The sequence below is a fragment of the Thalassophryne amazonica genome, chromosome 15, assembly GCF_902500255.1.
Source record: "Thalassophryne amazonica chromosome 15, fThaAma1.1, whole genome shotgun sequence".
In the NCBI taxonomy this organism is placed as follows: Eukaryota; Metazoa; Chordata; class Actinopteri; order Batrachoidiformes; family Batrachoididae; genus Thalassophryne; species Thalassophryne amazonica.
The window spans coordinates 60,792,986-60,818,910 of record NC_047117.1 but is presented as its reverse complement, the minus strand read 5'-3'; the positions used below and the strand labels follow the sequence as shown (position 1 = coordinate 60,818,910).

Sequence of the window (25,925 nt, the reverse complement as noted above, 5' to 3'; positions counted from 1 at the left end):
CAGTGGTTTCTGCACCGATCTGTTTTGTACAGATCAGTGGTTTCTTCCACTAGTTTTCTGTGTTTTGGCCCGACGTGTCGTTCCTATTGGACAGCACGAAGCTACGTCACAGCTCAGAGCGTCAAAAGTTGGATTGGGTTGAACTTATGTTTTTTCTTTTGTTCAATTTAAAAAAAAAAAAAAAAAAAAGATTGGGTTGAACTTTGACCGCGTCAGCCTGCCGACAAGTGGCAATGCGCGCTCCTGTCAGAAGCGTCACTTTAGTTTGGCTTTTGACGCGACGCTTCTGACGCCTCTAAAAAAGCAGCGCGTCTCATTGAAAATAATGCTTTTTAGACCATTTTTTGACGCCTCTGACGCTTCCGACTCTTGAAAGACCCATTAATCTGCAATAATGAGCTTGAAATAGCGCATGTCAAAATAATGAGGATAAAATCTGTATCTTATCGGGATGCAACATCCAATTTCGATCAAGTCTGAAACCACGTGATCGGGCCCGATTTCCAATCACGTGATTGGATCGGGACATCCCTAGCGTGAATGCCTGGTGTCATGTTTGGAGGACACCTGGCACCATCCCTACAGTGAAGCCTGGTGGTGGCAGCATCATGCTGTGGGGATGTTTTTCAGCGGCAGGAACTGGGAAACTAGTCAGGGTTGAGTGAAAGATGAATGCAGCAATGTACGGAGACATCCTGGATGAATGCATGCTGTATGTAAATTAAAATGTACATTCTATATGAAAATAATTCTACATGCAGGAGACACTGGCCACCTTTGTGAAGTGGAAGGATGAACCTGTGAACATCAGCAGGTCTTCTGGCTCTGTCTGTCACCAGGATCCCAGGTTAGCATAGCAGCGTAATTAATGCACCAAATCACACACAAGAATATTACATGGAAAGTAAAGAAAATTTGATCTTAAACCTTTCTTTTAAAACTTGTCTCTTGTCTCTGTGTTGTGCTGTGTCCAGAGTGTGTGAGGAACCTGCCTCTGCAGGGGCGCACATATGGCCAGATGACATCACCCAGTGGCCGGTGAGAAGTACTGCTACTCTATCATTAAAAATAAATAAATAAAAGAAATAACAAATTTAGTGTGCATTGGTCCACCTGCTTGTTCAAATGTTTTTATTCTGTTTTTCAAAAAGAAATGTGCTGAAAGCAGACATCATTACAGAGCTGAGTTCTTCCTTTTTCAGATGTGTACGTGGCCCAAGAAGTGGAACCACACAGGATACAGTCACATGGACTGCAACATCAAGGGACGGCCCTGCTGCATCGGAACCAAGGGCAGGTTAGAAACATGGGACCATCTTCTGATGTGTGGAGTTTGCAGGCTGCGATAGCTGCAGACGTGCCGCCTGTGTTCCACCTTTAAAATTACGTGTTTGATAAATGGCTCCGCTGTAGTTTGGTCTTTTAGAGACACTTTGAGTCGCATATTTCTTGTCTGTCCTTCAGATGTGAGATTGCGACCAGGGAGTATTGCAGTTTCATGCATGGTTACTTCCATGAGGATGCCACACTCTGCTCACAGGTGCTGTGTGTGTGTGTGTGTGTGTGTGTGTGTGTGTGTGTGTGTGTGTGTGTGTGTGTGTGTGTGTTGTTTCTTTCTCACTCTGAAGCCAGTATTTTATCTTTCTGCAGGTCCACTGTCTGGATGATGTGTGCGGCTTGCTGCCTTTTCTCAACCCTGACGTTCCTGATCAGGTCTACCGTCTCTGGCTTTCTCTCTTCCTCCATGCTGGGTAGGCACTACACCTCAGCCTAAAAGTTCTTAGTCAGATACTTCCTTTTCATTATTTTAAGTAACTCTTTCAACAAATCTAGCTGGGTTGTTTTTCACACACTATAAATGCCTTATGTAGCACTGAAGCTGTAAATGAGCCCTTACTGCTAAGAAACATTCACAAGCAAAAAAAAAATATATATATATATAAGTACAAATACGAATTTGTGGTAATTAGGGGTTTACAGCTTTCCCTTATAAAGCCATGAAATAAGTATCTAGACATTTGGGGTATGATGCAATTCAGGAAGGATGCTTTGTTGCACAACTATTCCATTTGTTGCGATAGGAGGCAATCTGTTATAATTCTTTGTTTAATGTTGACATTGATTTTCCATGATAAATTAGAATTAGCAAAAAAAAATGCCATTGCTTACCTTCAAGTGTGTATTTCATGAAAAAAATCAGGGGCTTTCTTCAGGTTGTTTCCTGTTGTGCTGCAGAATGCTGGTGCTGCCTGTGCTTTCCTTTTGTTCACCACTGGGGGCAGCAGTACAAACAGCATTAGAAAGTGCAGCGTAGAACCCCAGAACAAGCAGCCAGCTGTTGTTAGCATAGCATAAATAACGTGGGGGCCATCAGGCCCTACGTCATTTCCGCGTTGTCACCTCATGTCTTAGCAACCAGTCTTGGAGGGTTTCAAACAAATACAGCAATATGGCGCCGCCCATTAGCCTCTATGGAATTGCGTCGTTTTCCGAGGAGCCGAAGCTGATTGAAAGAGGAGAAAACACCATCATATGCTCTCTGTAGAGCACCACTGGAACATCGCAACATTGAAAGCTCAAGTACAAGCGAGCATGAAAGATAAAAGCTACGATGTTTTGGTAAATTCCCACCTGAGTGAACGACTGTGATCATCTCACTCTGTTTCTTTACAAGTCATTGAGATTACCCAATATGAACGACTGATGTCTCACGTAAGTTATGATTGTTTCTAGGAGCAGATCTGTTGAGCTATTTACAGGACACGTCTTCTCTAATGAGAGGTACTGTTCTGCCTTCTATCATGTTTGTCTTTTTTGAGCCATCAAGTCAATAATTTGCTGAAGGATGACGAAAAACAGACAACTGCTGAGTGGTCAAGCGTGGAAGATATGACCAATTCCAGTCACTACTTGAAACACAACAGCTGGCAGCTTGTCGTCGTGTACAGAGTCAACATGCCCAGGAAATAAAACCACTAATGACCGACCACTCTGATACGATCTGTCGTTCTCTTAACTGCTTCTTTAGGAGGTATTGTTACAATTGGCATCAAAACACAGGACCATGGTCTTGGATTTGTAGATTAGCTTGAAAATGAAACGGCACAACTACAACCCCTGGCAAAAATTATGGAATCGCCAGCCTCGGAGGATGTTCATTCAGTTGTTTAATTTTGTAGAAAAAAAGCAGATCACAGACATGACACAAAACTAAAGTCATTTCAAATGGCAACTTTCTGGCTTTAAGAAACGCTATAAGAAATCAGGAAAAAAAAAATTGTGGCAGTCAGTAACGGTTACTTTTTTAGACCAGGCAGAGGGAAAAAAAATATGGACTCATTCAATTCTGAGGAAAAAATTATGGAATCACCCTATAAATTTTCATCCCCAAAACTAATACCTGCATCAAATCAGATCTGCTCGCTAGTCTGCATCTAAAAAGGAGTGATCACACCTTGGAGAGCTGTTCCACCAAGTGGACTGACATGAATCATGGCTCCAACATGAGAGATGTCAATTGAAACAAAGGAAAGGATTATCAAACTCTTAAGAGGGTAAATCATCACGCAATGTTGCAAAAGATGTTGGTTGTTCACAGTCAGCTGTGTCTAAACTCTGGACCAAATACAAACATGGGAAGGTTGTTAAAGGCAAACATACTGGTAGACCAAGGAAGACATCAAAGCGTTAAGACAGAAAACTTAAAGCAATATGTCTCAAAAATCAAAAATGCACAACAAAACAAATGAGAAATGAATGTAAGAAACCGCCTAAAGGAAATGGGATTTACATACAGAAAAGCTAAACGAAAGCCATCATTAACACCTAAACAGAAAAAAACAAGGTTACAATGGGCTAAGGAAAAGCAATCGTGGACTGTGGATGACTGGATGAAAGTCATATTCAGTGATGAATCTCGAATCTGCATTGGGCAAGGTGATGATGCTGGAACTTTTGTTCGGTGCCGTTCCAATAAGATTTATAAAGATGACTGCCTGAAGAGAACATGTAAATTTCCACAGTTATTGATTTATATGGGGCTGCATGTCAGGTAAAGGCACTGGTGAGATGGCTGTCATTACATCATCAATAAATGCACAAGTTTACGTTGATATTTTGGACACTTTTCTTATCCCATCAATTGAAAGGATGTTTGGGGATGATGAAATAATTTTTCAAGATGATAATGCATCTTGCCATAGAGCAAAAACTGTGAAAACATTCCTTGTAAAAAGACACATAGGGTCAATGTCATGGCCTGCAAATAGTCCGGATCTTAATCCAATTGAAAATCTTTGGTGGAAGTTGAAGAAAATGGTCCATGACAAGGCTCCAACCTGCAAAGCTGATCTGGCAACAGCAATCAGAGAAAGTTGGAGCCAGATTGATGAAGAGTACTGTTTGTCACTCATTAAGTCCATGCCTCAGAGACTGCAAGCTGTTATAAAAGCCAGAGGTGGTGCAACAACATACTACTGAAGTGTTGGAGCGTTCTTTTGTTTTTCATGATTCCATAATTTTTTCCTCAGAATTGAGTGATTCCATATTTTTTTCCTCTGCTTGGTCTAAAAAAGTAACCGTTACTGACTGCCACAATTTTTTTTCCTGATTTCTTATAGTGTTTCTTAAAGCCAGAAAGTTGCCATTTGAAATGACTTTAGTTTCTTTTTTTCTACAAAATTAAACAACTGAATGAACATCCTCCGAGGCCGGTGATTCCATAATTTTTGCCAGGGGTTGTATAAGGTAAACTATTTCTGTTACATCACACTGACGGCCTCTTTAATGTCCCCGTTCTGAACTGGTATGACGGCACTAAAAAAGAAATTGTGAAACGACGTGGGTTCATTTGTGTTATTCAGTCTACCGTCACAGGACAAGTTTTACTTTTACATGTACTTGAAAGGTAGCGTTCCTATGATCAGTCACATCAGACCCTCAGGCCGACCTTTGAACTTGTATGAGAGCAGCAGTGAAACAAGTTTAACTCCACTGATTCATAATGTTAAAATTGAGCCATCAACCAGTTGATAGTACATTCAGGTGTTTGTGTATCGATGACGTCTTATTTTTTTACTTTAATGTACAGTTTTGATCAATTTAATGACACCCCTTGTAATTAAAGTGTTAGCCTCATTTGTCTGGGTCAATGAACTCTGTGAAACATTTGCTTTAAGTGAGTAGTGTGATTTCTAACATGTCGGCATTCTTTAAGATTTGCAAAAAAAAAAAAAAAAAAAAGTATTTTGACATCAGGCTCCACTACTTGTAAGGCATGTTTACACACAAGTACAGTCACAGTACAGTTGGTGCTGATGCTGGACACACTGTTGGAAATAAAGCGTATATTTAAAGTGTCGGCCCATGTGTGCAGGCTGCTGCACTGCCTGGTGTCTGTGGTCTTCCAGATGACCATACTCAGAGACTTGGAGAAATTAGCAGGTTGGCTCCGCATCTCCATCATTTACATCTTGAGTGGTATTACTGGAAACCTGGCTTCTGCACTGTTCCTGCCCTACAGAGCTGAGGTAAGGAGCATGATTATATGACACACTGCATGGTAATGCACTGTATTCCAGATAAGATACTCCTTTATTAGTTCTGCATGGGGAAATTTACAACATTGCAGCAGCAGTGGTCACCAAAATAACAAAATATGCACATACAAGGCAAACGTGTACACGGGGTGATACTTTCATCATTTTAGTTAATTGCTCAATTATTACATTGATACCTACTTTTATCATCAAGTGTAGTTTTCCATTGGTCTTCTGGAAGTGTAAGTGGAAACACGTGTCACTCCCCAGAAGCTGAGTTGGTGAACACACTCAGTTTATCTCAAGATCCACTGTTTAAAAAAACACGAGCTGACAGGAAGCTATGTGGTGGTAAGTAATCTACCGGGATGAGGGTAACTTTGGTTATGATGTAGATGTGTGCTCTGATACATAATGTGCTCTGATACATAATAGGTTAATTACCAGAGATTTTGCCCATTCATTGGTACCTAACCAGCATAAACATCTGTTTTCTTTTCCAAGACTGTACACCAAGAAATAAAAAATCTGAGGTCTAGCTTGTTCAGACTGGGCTCTGATAAAACCCCAGTGACTGGTCTGCTATCAGTACAGCACTGACTCACTAACCCAGCCTTTTTCTCAGGGACTCTACGTCTGATCTGCATCTCGTTGTCTATGTAGTATCCCACTGTGACAAACAATTCTTTATATATGATTTAGTTACAACACTTACGGCATTTCATGTTCTGTCAATCCTGGTTTTTGTTTGGTCTTGTTTGTATGGCCATAGCAGATGTTCACCCACTGTCTGGTCTACTTGAGGTTTCTTCTTGTGAATTCTTTAAAAATCCACAGCAAATAAAGGGATTGTGTATAACATTTTTCCAATTTTTTCTTTCCTGCAGGTGGGTCCAGCAGGCTCTCAGTTTGGTCTCCTTGCTTGCCTGTTTGTTGAGCTGTTCCAAGGTTGGCAGATGCTGGAGAAACCATGGAAGGCCTTTCTCAAACTCCTGTGTATTGTGTTGTTCCTCTTTATGTGCGGCTTGCTGCCATGGATCGACAACATCGCCCACATATTTGGTTTTCTCAGTGGGTTGCTGCTGTCCTTTAGCTTCTTGCCTTATGTCACGTTTGGGACTTTTGACACTTACCGGAAACGCATACTCATCGTCATCTCGTTGTTGGCTTACATTGGGCTGTTCGCTTCCCTCATTGTTTGGTTTTACATTCATCCAATTAACTGGCACTGGCTCGAGCACCTGACCTGCCTTCCCTTCACGAGCAAGTTCTGTGAAAAGTACGATATCGACCATGACATTGGCCACGTGGTGAACTAGTCACGAAGCGAGTGACGCGCCTCAGATGACCCCATCTTGCCTACTACTGATCCACTGTCTTAGAGAATGACTGCAGTGATTATTATGGGGCTCTTTCAGCGGCCTTTAAAAATCACATTGAGTTATTAATTCTTGAGGGGACACGAGTCTAAGTGAATGGAAATAGTTCTGTCTCCTCTCAGCCTGCTGAATCTCTAACTTCTGTAGAACTACACTTAAACATTGATACTCTAGGGTACGTATGCAAGACAGCAAGGTAATGTACTGATGGGTGTACCAGTCCTCTGGATCACAGGATGAGAGCCTGGATGGACAGATGTGAAAACATCTGCAGGGTGAGGAGACTGCTGCTTCCGGCAGTCATAATGTGGGTAAAAGACGCCAAATACAACAAAGTTCCAGACATGAATGAGTCTCCTGCAGTTGTCTGTTTAATTTTGCATCCGCCTCAAAGCAGTGTTGAAAAGTGCTGATTGATTCCACACTGTCAACCTGGGAATTGCCATCATATTTTCTACTTCTTTTGAGTAACGTAGGCTTAACACTACTGAATCTGCTGTTTTCCGGTGTTTAGCCACAACAAAATGCATTGAGCTGGTTTTATGTGCACTGTTTTTTTTTTGTTTTTTTTTAGTGAACATACTTGGCAAGTTAATGTTGTAAAGTTCTGTGTATAAACTAATCAGATTGGAGTAACAGTCAGTTGTCTGTCTACCTGCATTTGGAAGTGTGATAACATTAAGGCAAATATTTTATGTACAAACCACTAGTTGCCTTAAACACACTACGCCGTTTTACATTTTGAAAATAACCAGTCTTTTCACAAGCTGCTTATATGCATGTTGGCATTCAGAGTAAATTAAATGTCTAGTGTCTGCCACAAACACAGTTTCTCAGTCAATATTCATATGTCTAATATTTTTCAATGAACAGTGGTGCCTAAATAATTTTGTCCTGTGCAGAGTTACTGTACTGTGGAAAAATCTTAGGCAGCCCACGTATTTCTGCATAAATGTATAAATGTGAGTTTTAAGCATTCCGAGACCCCCACCCCGCTGTATGAATATGCTGTGAAATGACAAATTTTACATTTCCAAATGCTAATTACATTGTAGGCCTAAGACGGGGGGTGAAAATTTGAACCAGCTTTAAAAATTGCTTTAAGTTGTTGCACCTATATTTATACATTTTTTCTCAGAGTATATTGATAAGATGTTGAAACCTTAAATTTAGGTGTATTAAATTAGAGTAATTTGATAAAATTGGTCAAGATTAACTTTTCACTGAATGCATAAATGGTGATCAATAAGTCAACAGTTGGACAATTCACCCAAATGAATTTAGATTTGTAAGTAATGTCGTCATGATGTGATATTTTTTAGTACTCTTTAATACTTAGCACTGTAACAAAATGATTTAATATTTGGAGCCTTTTTGTTGTTTCTGCAGCATATTTGCTCTTTGGGTGAATTTTTAAATTCATTTTCAGTCATGCCTAAGATTTTTTTTTTTTCCCCCAGTATTTTTGTTATGAATGTCTTGTTTGTATTTTTAAGATCAATGCAAGTGTGAGGTTTCTTTTTTATTTTGCTGCACTTTTATGAAAGTGGCACCTGAGACTTCCCATGTGTGTAAAATGCTGCACAGGGCTGTTTTACTGTCTGCTTTGGCCAAAATCAATCAAGAGTTTGATGTTTTACTCTTGCTGTTTTTTTGTTTTGTTTTTTTTCTTCAAACTCTGCCTCATATTTAGTCCAAAATATGGACATGAGTAAACAGAGTATATTTACTTATTTGTGCTCATAGCACAGCAGCTGGTGGTTTTATGGTCCATCATCCATAACATCCTTGTCAGGCTCATTTCGGCCTCTTTCAATGACAATCTGTGCTCTGTGTTAAACGTTTGTTTTTTTTCTTACCGCTGTATTCAGATCGTCGCGGCCACTCATTTCAAAGCGTTGGACTTCAGGTGGGCAGCCTGGTAACCACATGCTTTTTTATTTTAAGAAAGTGGATGACTGTGCCTTCTTTGACCACAACACCTGTTTGCAACACTTCAACTGCTGTTTGAATTTGGACCAACTTATTTTATTTTCTTTCTATGGAGCAAACATGGAAAAGTTTAAACTGAATTTCAGGTCATGGTCGAGGTAGTTCTTTTTGTGTGTAAATGTATATGCAAGCAAGAAACATTTATGTTTAAATAAATTCTGTTAGGTTCTCATGGTTCCCCTGTCACTATTTTACAGATTTAGCAATGTTGTGTGTAATTTTTAGTGTCACAAATAGTTTTTACTGAAGATAATTTTCTCCGGGTTTGGCTTCATGTCATATTTACCTGAACAGAAAGCATAATGTTGGACATTAAATGATGCATACGAGTATTCAACAACAAAAAACCCAGTGCCTCATCACTTGAACACAATTTTTCAAATGAGATTTTACAAATTCAACCATCAGTCTATTTTTTTTTTTTTTTTTTTCAACAATCCATCCATCCATTCAATTTTCTGAACCTGCTCATTGCGGTTAAGGGTCATGGACCGACATTTATTTAAAAAGCTTCATACAAAGAAAGCAATAATCTAAATTACCTGTTATATTATTTTAAAATTTGAGGATGGAACCTTTCCCTTGCTGGCAGAAGGTCTAGTGGCCGGCCAGGACATGGATGTGCACAGTGGTCCTACGAGGCCTACGGAAAGTCAAGGAGTGCTAAGATGAGGACAAAATCAATGCAGACGTGCTTCCTGTTGGGCTTGGACAGAAATGTGAAACACGTCGTCATAGTGAAGCAGATAACAGAATATTTACAAAGGTATCTTTCAAATGGTGAAACAAGCACCAAATCTGGCACAAACACTCCTTACACATTACTCTTTTGTAAAAGCACGTTAGCCACCTAAATATTCAACAGGCAGCCAGGCAGGGGTCAGTTGAAGAATTACACAGGGGTAAAAATTTTAAAATGCTCCAATCATATTGCAAACTATATCACATTATTTGTCTGATCACAAATATTCCAAAAAGGTATAGTTTGGACTATCAGTGACTGCATATTAAGGAGTTAAGGGGTAAAAATAGCAAGAATGGTGACAAAGGTCAATATCAGTTTGTACAGGGGTCAAAAGTTAAAGTTGCTTCAATTTTGGTACAAAAGTGCAAATTATTGGTTGTGCTAATAGGATTAATAAATTAGTGACTGTTGAATGCTTTGTCTCCAAAGTAAAGGTCAAAGAAGATCAGCGTCCATTGGATTCTATGACGTGACATTTGTTATCCAGTAACATGAACTAAGCATGACATACGTGTGATGTAAACTTTCCTTGTAAAGCTCTTTGGGTGTCTTGAAAAGTGCTCTATAAATCCAAGTCATTCTTTTATCATTATAAACAAGGCTCCACAATGGCTCAAATATCGATCTCAGCACATGCACGTGTTCACTGTAGGTGCATTTAGTCCTGTTTGAGTTCTTTTGCTTTGTCTTACATCATAAAGTTTGGAAAACCCACTCGATCAAAGTGAATGACACCATAACATCTACATAATGGACAAATTAATCAAAATGATTCAGCTTCTGTAAACTCCAAGAAGCTATAACACGTTTACTGCTGCATGATGGGAGATGATCAATCAAAGAGAAAATGGATCACAAGGGGTGCTTAGACATGAAGTTCTGAAAATGGTGCCAGAGTCCCACACCCAGAGGATCAAGGGCTGGATTTTTAACATGAACCTGTGACTTCCACAGATTTACAACAGCAGCGCCATCTGAATGATGACCGATAACCCCAACTAGTTAACAGCTACAGAGTCTAACGAGCTGTCACTAACGGATAAAGTGATCTTATGGCAACATTTTGTACTGTGAAGACTGTTTCAGAACATTTTCACATTTTACTTGTAGTTCCTAGGGTTTGTAAGAGTAGAATGGGAGGCAGAGCCTTCAGCTTTCAGGCTCCTCTCCTGTGGAACCAGCTCCCAATTCAGATCAGGGAGACAGACACCCTCTCTACTTTTAAGATTAGGCTTAAAACTTTCCTTTTTGCTAAAGCTTATAGTTAGGGCTGGATCAGGTGACCCTAAACCATCCCTTAGTTATGCTGCTATAGACGTAGACTGCTGGGGGGTTCCCATGATGCACTGTTTCTTTCTCTTTTTGCTCTGTATGCACCACTCTGCATTTAATCATTAGTGATCGATCTCTGCTCCCCTCCACAGCATGTCTTTTTCCTGGTTCTCTCCCTCAGCCCCAACCAGTCCCAGCAGAAGACTGCCCCTCCCCGAGCCTGGTTCTGCTGGAGGTTTCTTCCTGTTAAAAGGGAGTTTTTCCTTCCCACTGTAGCCAAGTGCTTGCTCACAGGGGGTCGTTTTGACCGTTGGGGTTTTATATAATTATTGTATGGCCTTGCCTTACAATATAAAGCAAGCGCCTTGGGGCAACTGTTTGTTGTGATTTGGCGCTATATAAAAAAATTGATTGATTGATTGATTGAAATATGTTCACTCTTGACATAACCTCCAGTCCATCAATCAGACAGATTCTGAAAACGTGGTGATGGCGTCACTTTTTAAAATGATTTTTATTTGTTTAAGACTATTTGTTTTCTGGACAGTCACATGACAGCAGCAGGTAAACCGTTGGAAAAGTCGTTAGTGCTCTGCACGCTGCATTGAGAAGGTCAAAAAACAGGAGAGACGAAAAACAAGCGAAACAAAATTTGGAGGTGATCTGGATCAAGTTTCAAATTATATATGCTTTAAAAGTTTAAAGTATTACATAAAATTACTTCATGGATTCTCACCAAATTTCAACACAGATAGCTATTAAGGCATGGAAGACTCCACTGAATTTTGGAGGTGATCCAGATCCAGATCTGGATTCTGGATCAAGATTCATATTATACAGGCTTTGAAGCATTACGTCAAAACTATTTCATGGATTTTGACAAAATTTTCAACACAGATACATATTAGGCCATGGAAGACTCCATTAAAATTTGGAGATGATCTGGATCCAGATCTGGATTCTGGATCAAGTTTCAAATTATATATGCTTTGAAGGATTGACGGATTCTCACCAAATTTTCACCACAAATAGGTATTACGACATGGAAGACTCCACTGAATTTTGCAGGTGATCCGGATCCGGATCCAGATCTGAATTCTGGATCAAGATTCACATATAGACTTTGAAGGATTATGACAAAAGTATTTCATGGATTCTCACTGCATTTTCACCACAGATGCATATTTGGCCATGGAAGACTCCATTAAATTTTGGAGGTGATCTGGATTCGAATCCAGATTCTGGATCAAGATTTCCCTTTACATATATACGCTTTGAAGGATTACATTAAAACTACTTCATGGATTTTGACAAAATTTTTAGCACAGATACATATTACATATAGTAGATGACACATTGTCAGAAACACATGTTGCACTCATGATGATGCTGACTTAAGAGATTGAAGCATCATCTGATTAGTTTCCTGATTTGTTCAGTAATTTAATGTTTACTGTTGATTTAGCATTATCATGTCTCCAAATGATAAACAACATGATTTTATACATTTTAAGTTGCTCTTAATTGATACATTTTCAATATATTTACCTCTGATAACAAAGTTGTTTGTGTGTTTGTTTGTGAACAGCCTGGAATTCAGTTTTTCATATAAGCAGACCCTTACCAAAAAATAGAGACTGATAAGTATATAAAAGGTAAACTAGAAGTATACTTGAAACATACTTGCATATACTACTTTTTGGTAAGGGGAATTTTACAGAGGATTCATAAAATGATAGACAAGAAGTGATTACATTTTCAAGGTCATAGGTCAAAAGTCAGAGTCAGGACAAATCTTGGAAAACTGGAGAAATCCCTTTAACATTTGAATGAATTTTTAAAAATTCACAACTGTCAAAAAAGATCAAATTTCTTTCATATTTGAGAGCATTATGTAGGATGGTATCATTTATCGACTGACAAAGTTTGATCTGGATCTGATCCAGATTTCAGATTTTGTGGCCATTTAAATTTAACACTGAAAATCCCATTTAATGTATGTTTTACATTATATCTTAATCAAACGTGCCCCAATCACACATATTTGAAAGTGAGGTGCAGAGTGTCACTCACTATCGCCTGACAAATTTTGATCTGGATCTGATCCGGATTGTGGGTTTGTGGACATTTGAATTTAATATTGAAAAGCCCATTTGGTGAAAATTTTGCATTATATCTCAATCAAAAGTGTCTCAGTCGCTCTCATTTTTCTGTTGTGGATTCACGAACACCACCAAAACTGGATGGAGGTTCCAATTTTATGTCTGTTTGTCTGTCTTCCAGTTATCAGTCAAAACCAAGTACCAAAAAATAATGACAAATTGTGGATAGCAAAGATAACAAATGCTCTGTGAAAATGATCTGAAAAAGAATTCAGAAACAGGAAAAGTTGCCCCCCCACAACGCCACAAAAAAACCCCCAAAAAACAACAACAACAAAAAAACAACTTTGAGTCAAGTGAATAAACTAAATGCATACTCCTGACATTAGTTCACATCTAATTTAGCTCAGGAGAAGCCACTTCAAACAGGACTTTGACCTTGAAAATTAACTAATTAACTATTTGACATTTAAAATTGATCATTTTGTGTAGTAAGTCCCCTTGTTTTCACTCAGGGTCACCAGGAGACCCAAGGTGGATCTGCATGTTGATTTGGCATAAGTTTTACACCAGATGCAACTCCACATTTCATGGAGGGATGGTGCAGGGCTGGGACTGAACCAGAAACCTTCCGCATTAAAACTAAGCGCACTAACCACTTGGCCACCACCCATGTTTTGTGTACTGCAGCATTATTTTAAACACTTTTGACAATTTTATATTAATAGCAATATAGCTTGTCTATCTTTTTTGTAATAAAAATGACTTGTGAACTTGTATTTTTTTGTCTGTGGCCTTGTTTTCGTCTAATTGGGCAAGATTTTGCACTTATTGTGTTTTTGTCTGATTATTGATCAGTAAGTTTATTGATCAATCTGAGGGACACACACACACAAATTCAAAATTATGTCATAAACTTAAGAGCATAAACACACTGATTGAGCAACACGCATATGGTAACACTTCGGCTGTTTTACTAATAAAAATGTAAATCAGCTCCACGGTGGTTGTCGCTGATGTGCCACTGCATCCCAGTGCCACTAGAGGGAGCCGGCTTCCTCTCTTGTAACCAAAAACAACACTATAAAATATTTTAAATACATTATAATATAAAGTAAAAAGTATTACAGTATTCGGGTTCAGGTCGAATAATTATTTATTTATACATTTACCGTTTTAAATTACGTGTCATTCGTTACAAAACCTGCTTCATAATACACAAACCTCGTTTCAAACTTCGACACAAGGTTTGAAAAGTCTGTGTGACGTAGCGTCTCTACGTATGTGTGCGTAATTACGCACACACGTGCAGTTTCTTCCTTGCAGTTTTTGTGTCTGTGTTTTTTTCCGCCCGCCGTCATCCTCGCACTTTTAACATCACTCACTGACAACAGCAGCGATGGCGGAACCCGTAGCAGCGGCAGCATCTCCGACTCCGACCCTTTCTCCCGCAGCTAGCCCGGGCTCCGAGCCTCCTTCCATGGCGCTCTCTCCCACGGCGGACGGCTCCCAGCGGCTGCTCTTCTCCCACGACCTGGTCTCCGGGCGGTATCGCGGCTCGGTTCGGTTTGGCCTCGTACGCATGATACACGGCGAGGAGGATTTTAATTCAGACTCGGAGCTCGACGACGGCGGAGGAGGAGGTGGCGGTACCGGAGGAGGGGGAGGCGGAGTTGGAGGATTGTTGCCTGGTGGATCGGACACCGAGAGCGCAGCGGACAGCCCGAGTCAGCCTCTGGGGAGAGGGTTTGTCCGAGTCCAATGGTACCCCGAAGGAGGCAAACAAGACATCCGGGAGACAAAGGTACCTCAGCGAGTGGCCGCTGCTTCCTTAAACACTCACTCCCTCAGACTCCCTTTTATAAATCTTAATTGTCAGGTTATTTTTAGAGTTTTTGGTGACTTTGCCGGCCAGTTGAGGATCAGATGTTCTCGGTTAAGCCATCTGTCTCAAACGCATGACCTAGCTCGCTAGCTGGCTAGCATGCTAGTTAGCGGTTTAGCTTGTAGCCTCATTTCTCTGTGCTGGGACTGACAGGTTCAACGAGGTTGTTGCACCCGGTGTAGTCTGTAAAATTACGAGTGTCACAGAGCAGCTGTCATATTCAGACCCGAGTCTCTCATTAGGACACCTTTGACAGGTGCAGGTCCTCTATAAGTCTATTGATTAGCTCATCCCTGACTCAGTGTAGCTCCTCAGATGGGTGTGACCTAGCGTATATTGTAAAAAGCTTTACTTGACAGAACAAATATTATTTCTATAAGGCCTCAAGTCCTTTAAGAACACATTTGCATCCTCTTTTAAACCAGTCTGAACTGTCGTGTGCTTGCTGGCAGACAATAGAACCGCCATCAGATTCATTGAGTGTTGCCACGAATGTTATTTACTGTATCCCTGAAAATCCAGGTAGTATCCTAATTCTATCATGGATCTGTGTGGTTCTTGGTTTGAATAAATAAATTACAACTTTACATCTTATTTTTAAACTACACTGTTTCTGTAAATCATGTTATGAGTCACCTGAATTTCTGTGTGGCTTTGGAAAAGCAGATGTGCCCTGTGAATGCCGTGAGGGCATTAACGGATAAAGAAGTCCGATCCACTTTAATATATTAACCCAAAAAGAATTCCAGTATATCATGTGTCTCTATAATAAAAGCACATATAATGAGGGTGAACTCATTTATTTGATGAACTTTGATGCACCAGTCCAAAAAGCAACTTTAGTTTTGCTTGTGTAACCTACCATATACATGTCTGCTGCCTGAACAAGTCTGGGCTTATTTTCATGCAATAATCTTCTTATTATTCTGAAGAGATTGCAAACCAGGGGGGTAAAATTGTCTTTTTTTGGGGGGGATTCCTGAATTTGACCACCATTTCTGGACAGGCATTGCATTGTTCCAGTGTCTGAATGAGGTTCCAATCAGTGGGGGAGTGGGCTGGAGCCTATTCCAGTATTTGTAGTGTGTGAGGCAGGGTACAACCTGGACAGGATGCCAGTCTGTCACAGGGCCACATATTATCAGACGAACACATTCACACTCGTGCGCGTGTGCACACACACACATTTAAGTCACCAGTTCACCTAAACTACATGTCTTTGGAAGTGGGAGGAAGTGGGAACACCCTGAGGAAATTCACGCAAACATGGAGAGAACATGCAAATTCCACACAGAAAGGACCAGGTGGTATGCGAACCCACAAAATTCTCTTTGCATATTATTTTATTTGGTTTTGAGTTGAGATTAAGGTAAGTGTCAGGGTTTAATTGTTGTGACGTACATAAAATGTTTAGAAATTTGAACAATACCTGTGCTTCCATTCCAGGGCTTTGCACACTTTGCGGAGTCTTGAACAGTAGTAGCACAGTTCCAATGTACAGGTTCAATTTTGGAGTATTTCTGATTTGCAAACTGCATGGAATGTCATCGCCGTGTTTATCATGGAAATTTGGAACAGGTGTATAGCTTCAAATGAGCTTCACAGTTTCTTTGATATCCATAGCCTAGGACATTTGGCCACCAAGACCACAGCTAAATGGTAAATGGACTGCATTTATATAGCACTTTTCCATCTATATCAGATGCTCAAAGCGCTTTACAATTCACCCCGATGTCAGGGCGCTCACTACACACCGGGAGCAATAGGGGATTAAAGACCTTGCCCAAGGGCCCTGAGTGATTTTTCCAGTTAGGTGGGGATTTAAACTGAGGATCTTCTGGTCTCAAGCCCAACGCCTTAACCACTAGACCATCACCTCCCCCACAGCTGCTTGTTTCATTGTTATATGTTAATTAAAAAAAAAACAAAACAAAAACTTGAAATATGTTTACTAAAAAACTCATTTGTTTACTAAAAAACTCATGTGTCCTTTCTTTGTGGAGTTTGTATGTTCTCCCTGTGTTTGGGTGGGTTTCCCTCCAGGTGCTCCAGCTTCCTCCCACATCCAGAGATATGAAGGTTAGGTGGATTGGAAACTGTATAATTGTCCAGGTCTCCCTTGTAAAAGAGATCTTGATCTCAGTGGGACTAACCTGGATAAATTAAAAAATAAATGCAAATCCAGACAATAGCAGTGCCTCACCACCACCTAATTTTTCAACTTTGTCTTGTGTGTCATCATCGTGACCTCATTCATGTCTGAAACTGCTGTTTGTGTTTTGAAGATATCACTGCAGACACTAAGTGATGACCTCTCATTTCACCTTTGACTTATGATCTTGACATGACCTATGTTGTGAGTGGACTGCCCACTGAGTTTATCCACAAAGTTTAAACTGCTCTTTGAATCCTGAAGATGTCCTTGCTGTCATTAGACGTTGACCTCTGATTTATTTTTGACCTTTGTCCTGTGACCTTGACATGAAGTGTGTTGTGAGAGACCAGCCCATTAAGTTTGTCTCCAGTTGGATTGAAATTGCTCTTTGTGTTTTAGAGGTGTTGCAACAGACAGCAGGTGATGACCTCGACATGACCTGTGTTGTGAGAGTACTGTCTATTGTTAACGCATCACTTTTGAATGAATAACTGTCTTCTACTTTGCAGCGAGGCAGAAAATAAAAGACTGTATATTTTAGGTGGTGGCCAAGTGGTTAGTACTCTTGGTTTCAGTGCGGAAGGTTCCCGGTTCAAACCCCACCCCTGCTTCATTTTTCCATGCAATGTGGAGTTGCGTCAGGAAGGGCATCCGGCATAAAACTTGTGCTAAATCAACATGCAGATCAACCTTGGATCTGCTGTGGCGACCCAAGTGGGGAGGACAAAACAAGGGAGCAGTCGAAGGAACTTCTTTTTAATTGTGAAGAAATGAAGAGGTTTACATTGAGAGAAAACCCTAATTACTTGAGGTTTACAGTCCAGTATGATTCCATAAAAAATAAAAACAGGTGAGAATAGTCAATAAATCATGAATTAATCAAGATAATGTCATAAGACCGTTTGATGGTTCACCAAAAATCGCTCCCTTTTAAAGATCAAGGGGTGTTGCACAAGATATTTTTTCAGTGTGTCACACTCTTTATCAAAAACTATTTAATACTTATAGGTAAGGTAAGTGCAATACTTGCGTCTGAACTTTGGAGACAAGCTAGAGCAGGGTCCTCCCTCCCCCAACAACACCTGTGGTTTTGTCAACCCACTCTTGTAGTACCACTTGACCTCTACATGATCCATCTTTCCCTGCTTGGCCATAAGTTGATTAGCTCATTTAGGTGTCTACTTGATTGGCTGCACACCTTCAATGAGCTAATCAGCTTGTGGCCGAGCAGCGAGAAATGGATACTGTGGAGGTCAGCTGGTACTTCAGGACCAGTTTGAGAAACACTGCCTTGGACTACTGTCGATACTATAATTTTTACCGTTGTAACAGACCAATCTCTTTCTGTGCGCATATGGTCTATACATCCCTTCTTTGAAGAAGGAAAAGATCAATGCAACTAACATGGAAAGAAGCTGTTACTGTAAACAGTAATACTAGCATTAGTAGCAATAGGAGGATTTTGGTTAGTGCTATTTATTCCTCATATGACAGTTGGATGGGGACTTACTGTATTTTCCAGAGTGTGAAGTCACACGAGAGTATGTCTCACCATTTTATGTATTATTGGGTTTTTAATTTGGGTTTTTGTACATTGTTGTATTGTACTTTTTATTTTTTCTTTTATTTTGTTTAGTGCTTTGATTCCTAGGAAAGTCCGATGTTATAGTCATAATAATAATGAATGTGATTTTTCTGTATACAAGTCTCATTGGAGTATAAACTGCAGGACCTCCCACACTAGTTTAAAAACAAAAATCAAGATTTAAACTCCGGAAAATGTCGTACTTATGTTAAAATGTCTGATTTTAAGGCATGTATTTTCCCTGTGATAAACCAGGCCAGGATAGGTTCAGCAGAGTCATTGAGTGGGTGGGTCTGCAAAATTATTGGAAGAAACATTATAAAAACTACTGCATAATCAGAGCTGAAATCTTGGGTTCTGCCAGATGTGGGTGAGAACCCACAACATTTTAGTGTTGGTATACAGTAAAGCAGGGGTGCCCAACCTTTTTTGAACAGAGATCTACTTTTAAAGTTGACAGTGTATCGAGATTTACCAAGCCATATTGAAATCCACAGCGTAGCCGCAATATATCATGCACCAATACAATAACACAATTTTCTGGCAGGTTTTAACAATAATAATGCATCATTGAAGTAAATGTGCATGGTGGAAAAGAATAAGCACAAGTAGGCCTAGGACTGGCCTCAAGTTGGAAAAGTTATTCCCTACCTTAGTGGGACTTCTGGCATAGAGAGGAGGAAGCTGGTCTCTCATAGTCTGGACAGTAGGAGCTGAGTGCAGCTGTAAGCAGGCACTCTCGGTCTGCATTAGATTGCAGATTTGGACATTCATGTCAGGTGTTGCTCTGAATTTGAGCTCAGTGTCTCAGTGAAGACCATTCCAGAAATTTACCTCTGCTGAGCCGTCTGTGTCTCCTCCAGCTCTGAACAGAATAAATGTCCTCAGACTCCTGGCCCGAACAGAACACTGCAATCTTGTTCGCCACATTCATCACTCTTCATATTTATGGACTGTTGTGCTGCTCACTGACTTTTCAATTCCTGGACTTTTCAGCCGAGCAGAGGGGATTTAGCCGGGTTAGTATTAGAAGTTAGCATCGTATTTCTTGTGAATCATCTGAAATGCTGCTCCAAATTCCCTTTCTTCAGTGAAGCCACATTTACATTGCAGATAAGACAGATGGATTGGTCACTCGATTCAATTAAAAAATAATCCAGGTTTAAAATGATAGTTTTTCCATTTCTTATCCATTTAACATTTAGCGTTTAACGGTAGCCGGCATCCTTGTTGGTGCATTGCTGCCACCTGCTGCATCAGTCTGTTATAGCAGCAATAAATCCTCGAGACCAGTGACAGATTTTTTTTTTTTTTTTAAATGCGAGTAACTGGAACTCAGCCAGTGATCGACCAATTGGGCATGCCAGCAGTGAAGTGTGTAATTGTCAGGATGATTCTTTTGGTAAAAGAGGAGAGGATCTATGTGCAACACTTAACAGGTATGTCTGGAGCAAAATCGTGCCATTATTGCTCTTTCCACAACCAGTAATAATACAATAACATGCTTTTGGAGGGCGGTATGCATTTTCAGAGGCCCAACGTTCACACCCAGTCACCCAAAATGACAGATATTCGCCCTTGTCTAACTTGGGCGAATATCTGTCATTTTGGGTGACTGGGCGTGAACGTCGGGCTTCTGAAAATGCATACCGCACGACAACAGCATGTTACTTGCATTATCATCAGTTTTTACTGAGATACACAACACGTAACGCGTACATAAAAAGTAGGCTCACTTAACTTTTGTTATGTCGGCTGGCGCGCGCGCTGCTCTCCAAATTCGGCAGTGCGTCCTCATCAAGCTGGCTGCTTTAGCTGCTGTTCATTGTCGTACTATCGATGAGAAAATCATCCAGAATAGCCATACTGGGACCAAAACACACTTTTCACCTTTTCCTCTGCAGACATTTTTTTTTCCCCCCCTCTCTGCAGACAGTTATTGGGCTGCGCGCTATGACGTCATTAGTTTACGCACAGCGGGCGGGAATAGCCAGGTAGCGTTGATGTAAATCTACGATACCGACCCAGCAACGCCCCAGTAAAGTGATAATAATGAATAATATTTAAAGACGCAGGAATCCTGCTGTGATTGATGTTCTACTTGGCTTCATAGAAAGAGGTCAGAGGGTTCATGAATGGATGTTGTAGATACAGTACATGTATCCAGAAGAAGCTCTTATTAGGACCCACTGCCTGGTTGCATTGTCCTGTGAGCTAAATGAGTAACGTTCTGGTCAGGGTGTTATTCATGTTTCTGTCAGAATAGTGGCTGAGTGTTGTTTGTTTGTTGAACAATGACACTGATTTTTACGCATTGTGCCTGTTTTGCTGTGTCATAAGTCCACAGACCCAAAGGATTCGGTGTATGGATTTAATTCTGTGGTATTCTTGTTGTTCCCAGCTGGCTGTGTATTTAAACTTTGGGTTTTTCAAGTGTGTTTGCTGCAAAATCAGCAGGATCTGTTGTGGTTTCAAACTGTACAGCCCAATAAATGACTGACTGTTCTCTGCAACATGTGAAGGTGCCTGTCTTCAGGAAGATGTTTCTGTGGAATTTGAACATAAATTTATAACCTCTCTCAGACCTCTAAGTTATTTGCTTTGTCCTGCACCAGTGATTAAAACGGTTCAGAATGAGTTTTATATAATATTTCTAAACAGACTAAAGCCTAAATAAAAGCCACACATAAACACATTTTCGTCACATTCATCAGAAGGTCTCTGACAAAGTGCTCGCACTGAAGTATAAGTCACATATTTTTTTTCTGTATTATCAGTTAATTAATTTCAGTTTTTGTGCGTTGTTGTAGTTTGCTTTTTATTATTGCCATTTATTCTTTTGTTGTTAGAGTGAGTTAGTGTTTAGAGCACCGTGACATCAGTGTGTGTGTGTGTGAATGGGAGCCGTCAATGTAAAGTCCTTTAAGCTTCTGATTCAGATGGAAAAGTGCAATTTAAATGTATTCCATTTGCCATTTTTTATTTTGGTTTGTCCTTTGATTCCTGAAAACATTCTCTATAAATTGTTGTTTATTCATTTTCTACACCAACTTACTCCAATCAAGGGTCATGGGGGGGGGGGACTCCCTGGGAAGGGAGCCAGTCTATCGCAGGGCCACATACAGACAGACATACTCATTCACACTCGCGCACACACACCTGTGGTCAATTTAGAGTCACCAACTCACCTAACCTGCATGTCTTTGGGAGTGGGATGAAGCCGGAGTACCTGGAGAAAACCCATGCAAACACAGAGAGAACATCCAAACTACACACAGAAAGGACCAGGTGGGAAGTGATCCCACACCCTTGTTGCTGTGAGACAACAGTGCCAACAACTCATCTAGTATGCCACCCAATTATTATTTATAATAATAATTCATAATGATGATTATGAATGTGTGATTTTTCATTATATGTCATACCAAATGATAAGTCGCAGGACCTCCCAAATAAGTTAACAAAACCCATGACTTATACTACGAAAAATACAGCACATGCTTTCAAATAGCATCCATCCATTTTTCTATACCCACTTACTTCAATTTTAGGGTCAGGGGGGTCTGACACAGGATGCCAGTACTTTCAAAGAACAATGAACATTTCGTTATCTAGACTATTCAGCATTGGACTTGAAATGTAAAGTGGAGGGGGTGGGATCTTAAATCAGTGATTTAGATTTCAGAATTGTGGTATAGACTGTTACCTCAATCCCTGAATTAATGGCTATTTTCTACATATAATGGGTTATGCAAAGTGGAATAAAATCATTCAGGATTTGTCATGCAACTTGGGCCAGTTTTTAAGTTAGTTAAATATGAGGCAGATTTCATTGTTTTGTGTTACATTTTGTGCCTTTTGATGTTATGCATAGGTCGTAAATACTGTTTAACAGGTTGAAAACACTATGTTGGATGGGCACAGCATTTGCTTCAGTGTTCAAAACAATACAGCAGCTTAATGCCTGGTTCACACGGCAAGATTATGCCAATTTCGGTCCTGATCTTCCCCTTCTGACAATCTTAAGGACGTCCCGAATATTGTGACGGTTCTAAAGATAATCTCATACGATATTCCTGCCGTGTGCGGTGCGTTAAGAGCGGTGTAGTCTGCCTGGAAGGACGTCAGGACCCCTCAGACCGCAAATCGGGGATATTCAACATGTTGGATTGTCTTGGCCCAGTATCCCAGAGTGTGTGGTGTCCCCCAACCACAAACGAGCACGCAGCCTGCTGAATGTGACGTGTAGCCAATCACAAAGCGGAGTGATGGACGCATGGAGCGGAATCCAAAATCAAGATAGCTGTTATGGCACACCAGAAAGTCCGGTGGTCGCGTTGTCTCCACTCCTTTAACCAACACCTTTTCTTTTGTCTTTTTGTATTGTTTGATTTCTCCATTAGAAATAGTCCACAAACTAGCTCTGTTGCTTCTTCCTCGTCCACCATGTTTGTTTACTCTGAAGTCACTTTTAATCTCGAGAGATTTTGCGAGATTACCTGTCTGACCTGGGAATGTTCGTGTGTGAAATCTGTTCATGTGTGGTGTGTTGTCTTTACCGTGTGGCTCCACACCACACACTGTACGACCAAAACTGTCAGTTCTATGATATATATATATATTTTTTAATCTCTGTGTGTGTTCTGTCAGGTATTGGACACCTACAGACAATTTTAAAATGTGTTTTACTGTGTGAACCAGGCGTTAAGGTAGTGAGGCAGAGAGCCTTTTCTGAAATGTTTATGAATTGGATTACTTCTTTCCATTTCTGAGGTATTAGCATCAAGTTGTCTGGCCTCGCTTGGGACATGTGAGGCTCGTTTTGAGCAGTTTTCTTCTTAACAGTGGATCCCGGTGATGAAAAAATAGGAAGGTCCTTGTAGCATTGTGGTCTAGGCATTTCTAAAGTACAATTCAGCTGGTGGTGTTGAGTTTGCTTGGAGAAAGTCGCTGATTTATTTGAGGCCTGGAGCGGAGAAAAGTCTCATGCGTCCATCTTGATCTGGATCATGTGACCCTCCCCTCTAATGTTGGTTTTTAAGACAGTCTATAAATGTTTATTGCAACTGTTGAGACTTGCTCATATTAGTATCACTGATATGAAAAGCTTAATGGTGATGTTTATGTTGGAAGTGTAGATTCTTGTTGTAAATGATTCAGGTTTGCAGGAAACTGCTTCACGTCATATATTTTCCTTCACCTTATGAAATGTTAATACATCAGTCGAGAGGGAGATTATTTCAGATCTCTGTCTCAGTGCACATACAGTATGAATGGAAACACCTCGGTTCTAATAAGCTGCCGGCTGCATGCGGACTGATCTTGACACAAGAAAACAAACAGCGAGTTTGTTTCCTTGTGTCAGGATCACTTCAGGTCCATCAAGGGAAAAACAAAATGTCCAACATGGAGAGATTTTGAGTATTCCTTTAACAGCTAAAGTTGCTGGTGATATGTGTGTGAGTGAGTGATTTTCCGTTTGTTTGTGTTTGTGTGATGTGAAGATACCATTGGTAGGAGTGCTTTTAATATCTTATCATGCAGCCTGTCTCACAAGGGATTTTCTCTGCTGTTGGATACTGTAGTGCCTTTGTTGCTATGGTACTGTAGTATTTTTTTATTTTCTCTGTGTTGGGGGTAGGTTGGACTGGGGATAATTGGGAATAATTAGAATGAAATAAGATGGACCATTGAAATGAAGTCTGTCCGAGCGTGGGTTAGTCACGTTTTGAGAACTCTAGATTTCCCTCTTAACCCTTTCATACATAGTACACCCCGTACTATATTATACACAGACATAAATGTGGCATCCAGGCATATGACCTTGGGCCAGATGTTAAACATCATCCAAGATAATTGCAGGGAAACCCACCACCTGAACCCACATTGACACTTTCTTTCCAAGTATCACTTCTACACCTTACATTTGTATTGAACACTTTTTGGAAATCACGCATCCTGACTCCCTTGACCTCATGGTATTTGACTTTGGAAATGTTTACTTTCACTTTTATTCACACATTTTGGTCTGAAGTAATAATTACACTTCACAGTACACATGCACTTCAGTTTCAGCAGCGATCTGTATTCTTTACTGAAATTGCCTGTCTGGCATATCATTCCATAGAAACTCATGTTTTCAGTGCCCACAATGATAATGTATATTACTCACATAGCATATCAGTATACTTCATATCAAGTCCAGGGTTCTCAGCAGGATTTTTTTCTCAGCGTAATGGGATGGAAAAATCACATTAAGAAGCCAGGGGTTCAGGGGATGCTTAGGCTTCGACCCCCACTGAAGCTTTTGCTTTATGGGCTTACAAAGGGCCTTCTTTGCTGCGCGGCTCTGTGCTGAGTTAGTTAGATTAAGTTAGTTAGTTTAAATAAAATGACACCTTTCCAAACATTGTAATACAGACAATAAACTACAATCGACTAAAACGTTTTTTCCTCCCAAAATGAGACGTTCTGCATTCTTTATGAATTACATCCTGACGTGCAGCACTGCTGGCTGCAAGAGTTCGGCTCAGATGTATAGAAAGACATTCATGCCAATAATTCCTGAAAGGAAATGCTTTTGACAAAAACTTCAGATTTTGTTTATTTCAATTTATGTCCAGAGATCAAGGATCCACCATGTAGAGCAGGGGTGGGCAACCTGTTCCAGAAAGAGCCAAGAGGGTGCAGGTTTTCTTTGCAGCCACTGACTCCACCAGGTGATTTTACTGATTATCACTTTGAGCAGATGGAATCAGTTAATCATAATCTTAATCTTAATCAGTTTAAAATAAGTTGCCTCCATGCATGTTGTCCATCCGTTGCTGCCCTGCCAGCTTCCATCACTCCTTACAAAGTCATCTTCCAAAAGGGAATTTAAATTAATTGCAGTGAGAGCAATAAGGATTAGATGGAGCTCACCAACACAACTGAATCACCTCAGAACGGCCATCAACATGCCCTCTGATGCTGTGGAAGAACAATAATTTGCTTTGAATTTAGGAAACCCTGTAAACTAAAAAAGGATAGCTTTCTATGTCAGAATCCTTGGAAAAATAAAGAGATGTCATAATGTTGAGAAATTGGCAAAATACTAAATAATTGTGCTTTTTTATGTTCATTTGTGTACTAGTATACCACCATTAACAACATATCAAGCCAGTTTTGTTGCAGTTGAATAGTTTTCTTGGCACAGCTTGCAGATGTTGATTTTACACATAAACTTCAAAAATATTTGACATTAATAATAGGCTAAGTGTCAGCACTGGGCCTA

General features: G+C 40.2%; 2 protein-coding genes across 2 annotated transcripts in view; both read left to right on the top strand.

The window, feature by feature from the left end:
• Nucleotides 1–8,974, top strand: part of LOC117525529 (inactive rhomboid protein 2-like) — a 55,993-nt gene extending 47,019 nt beyond the window's left edge. The window contains exons 12-18 of the mRNA XM_034187390.1: nt 762–847; nt 975–1,038; nt 1,203–1,297; nt 1,465–1,540; nt 1,651–1,751; nt 5,375–5,528; nt 6,425–8,974. Coding sequence (XP_034043281.1) covers nt 762–847; nt 975–1,038; nt 1,203–1,297; nt 1,465–1,540; nt 1,651–1,751; nt 5,375–5,528; nt 6,425–6,856 — 1,008 coding nt within the window. The 3' untranslated portion in view covers nt 6,857–8,974. The remainder of the gene's footprint in view (nt 1–761; nt 848–974; nt 1,039–1,202; nt 1,298–1,464; nt 1,541–1,650; nt 1,752–5,374; nt 5,529–6,424) is intronic.
• Nucleotides 8,975–14,214: 5,240 nt separating this feature from the next.
• Nucleotides 14,215–25,925, top strand: part of LOC117527148 ((E3-independent) E2 ubiquitin-conjugating enzyme UBE2O) — a 99,041-nt gene continuing 87,330 nt past the window's right edge. The window contains exon 1 of the mRNA XM_034189338.1: nt 14,215–14,831. Coding sequence (XP_034045229.1) covers nt 14,427–14,831 — 405 coding nt within the window. The 5' untranslated portion in view covers nt 14,215–14,426. The remainder of the gene's footprint in view (nt 14,832–25,925) is intronic.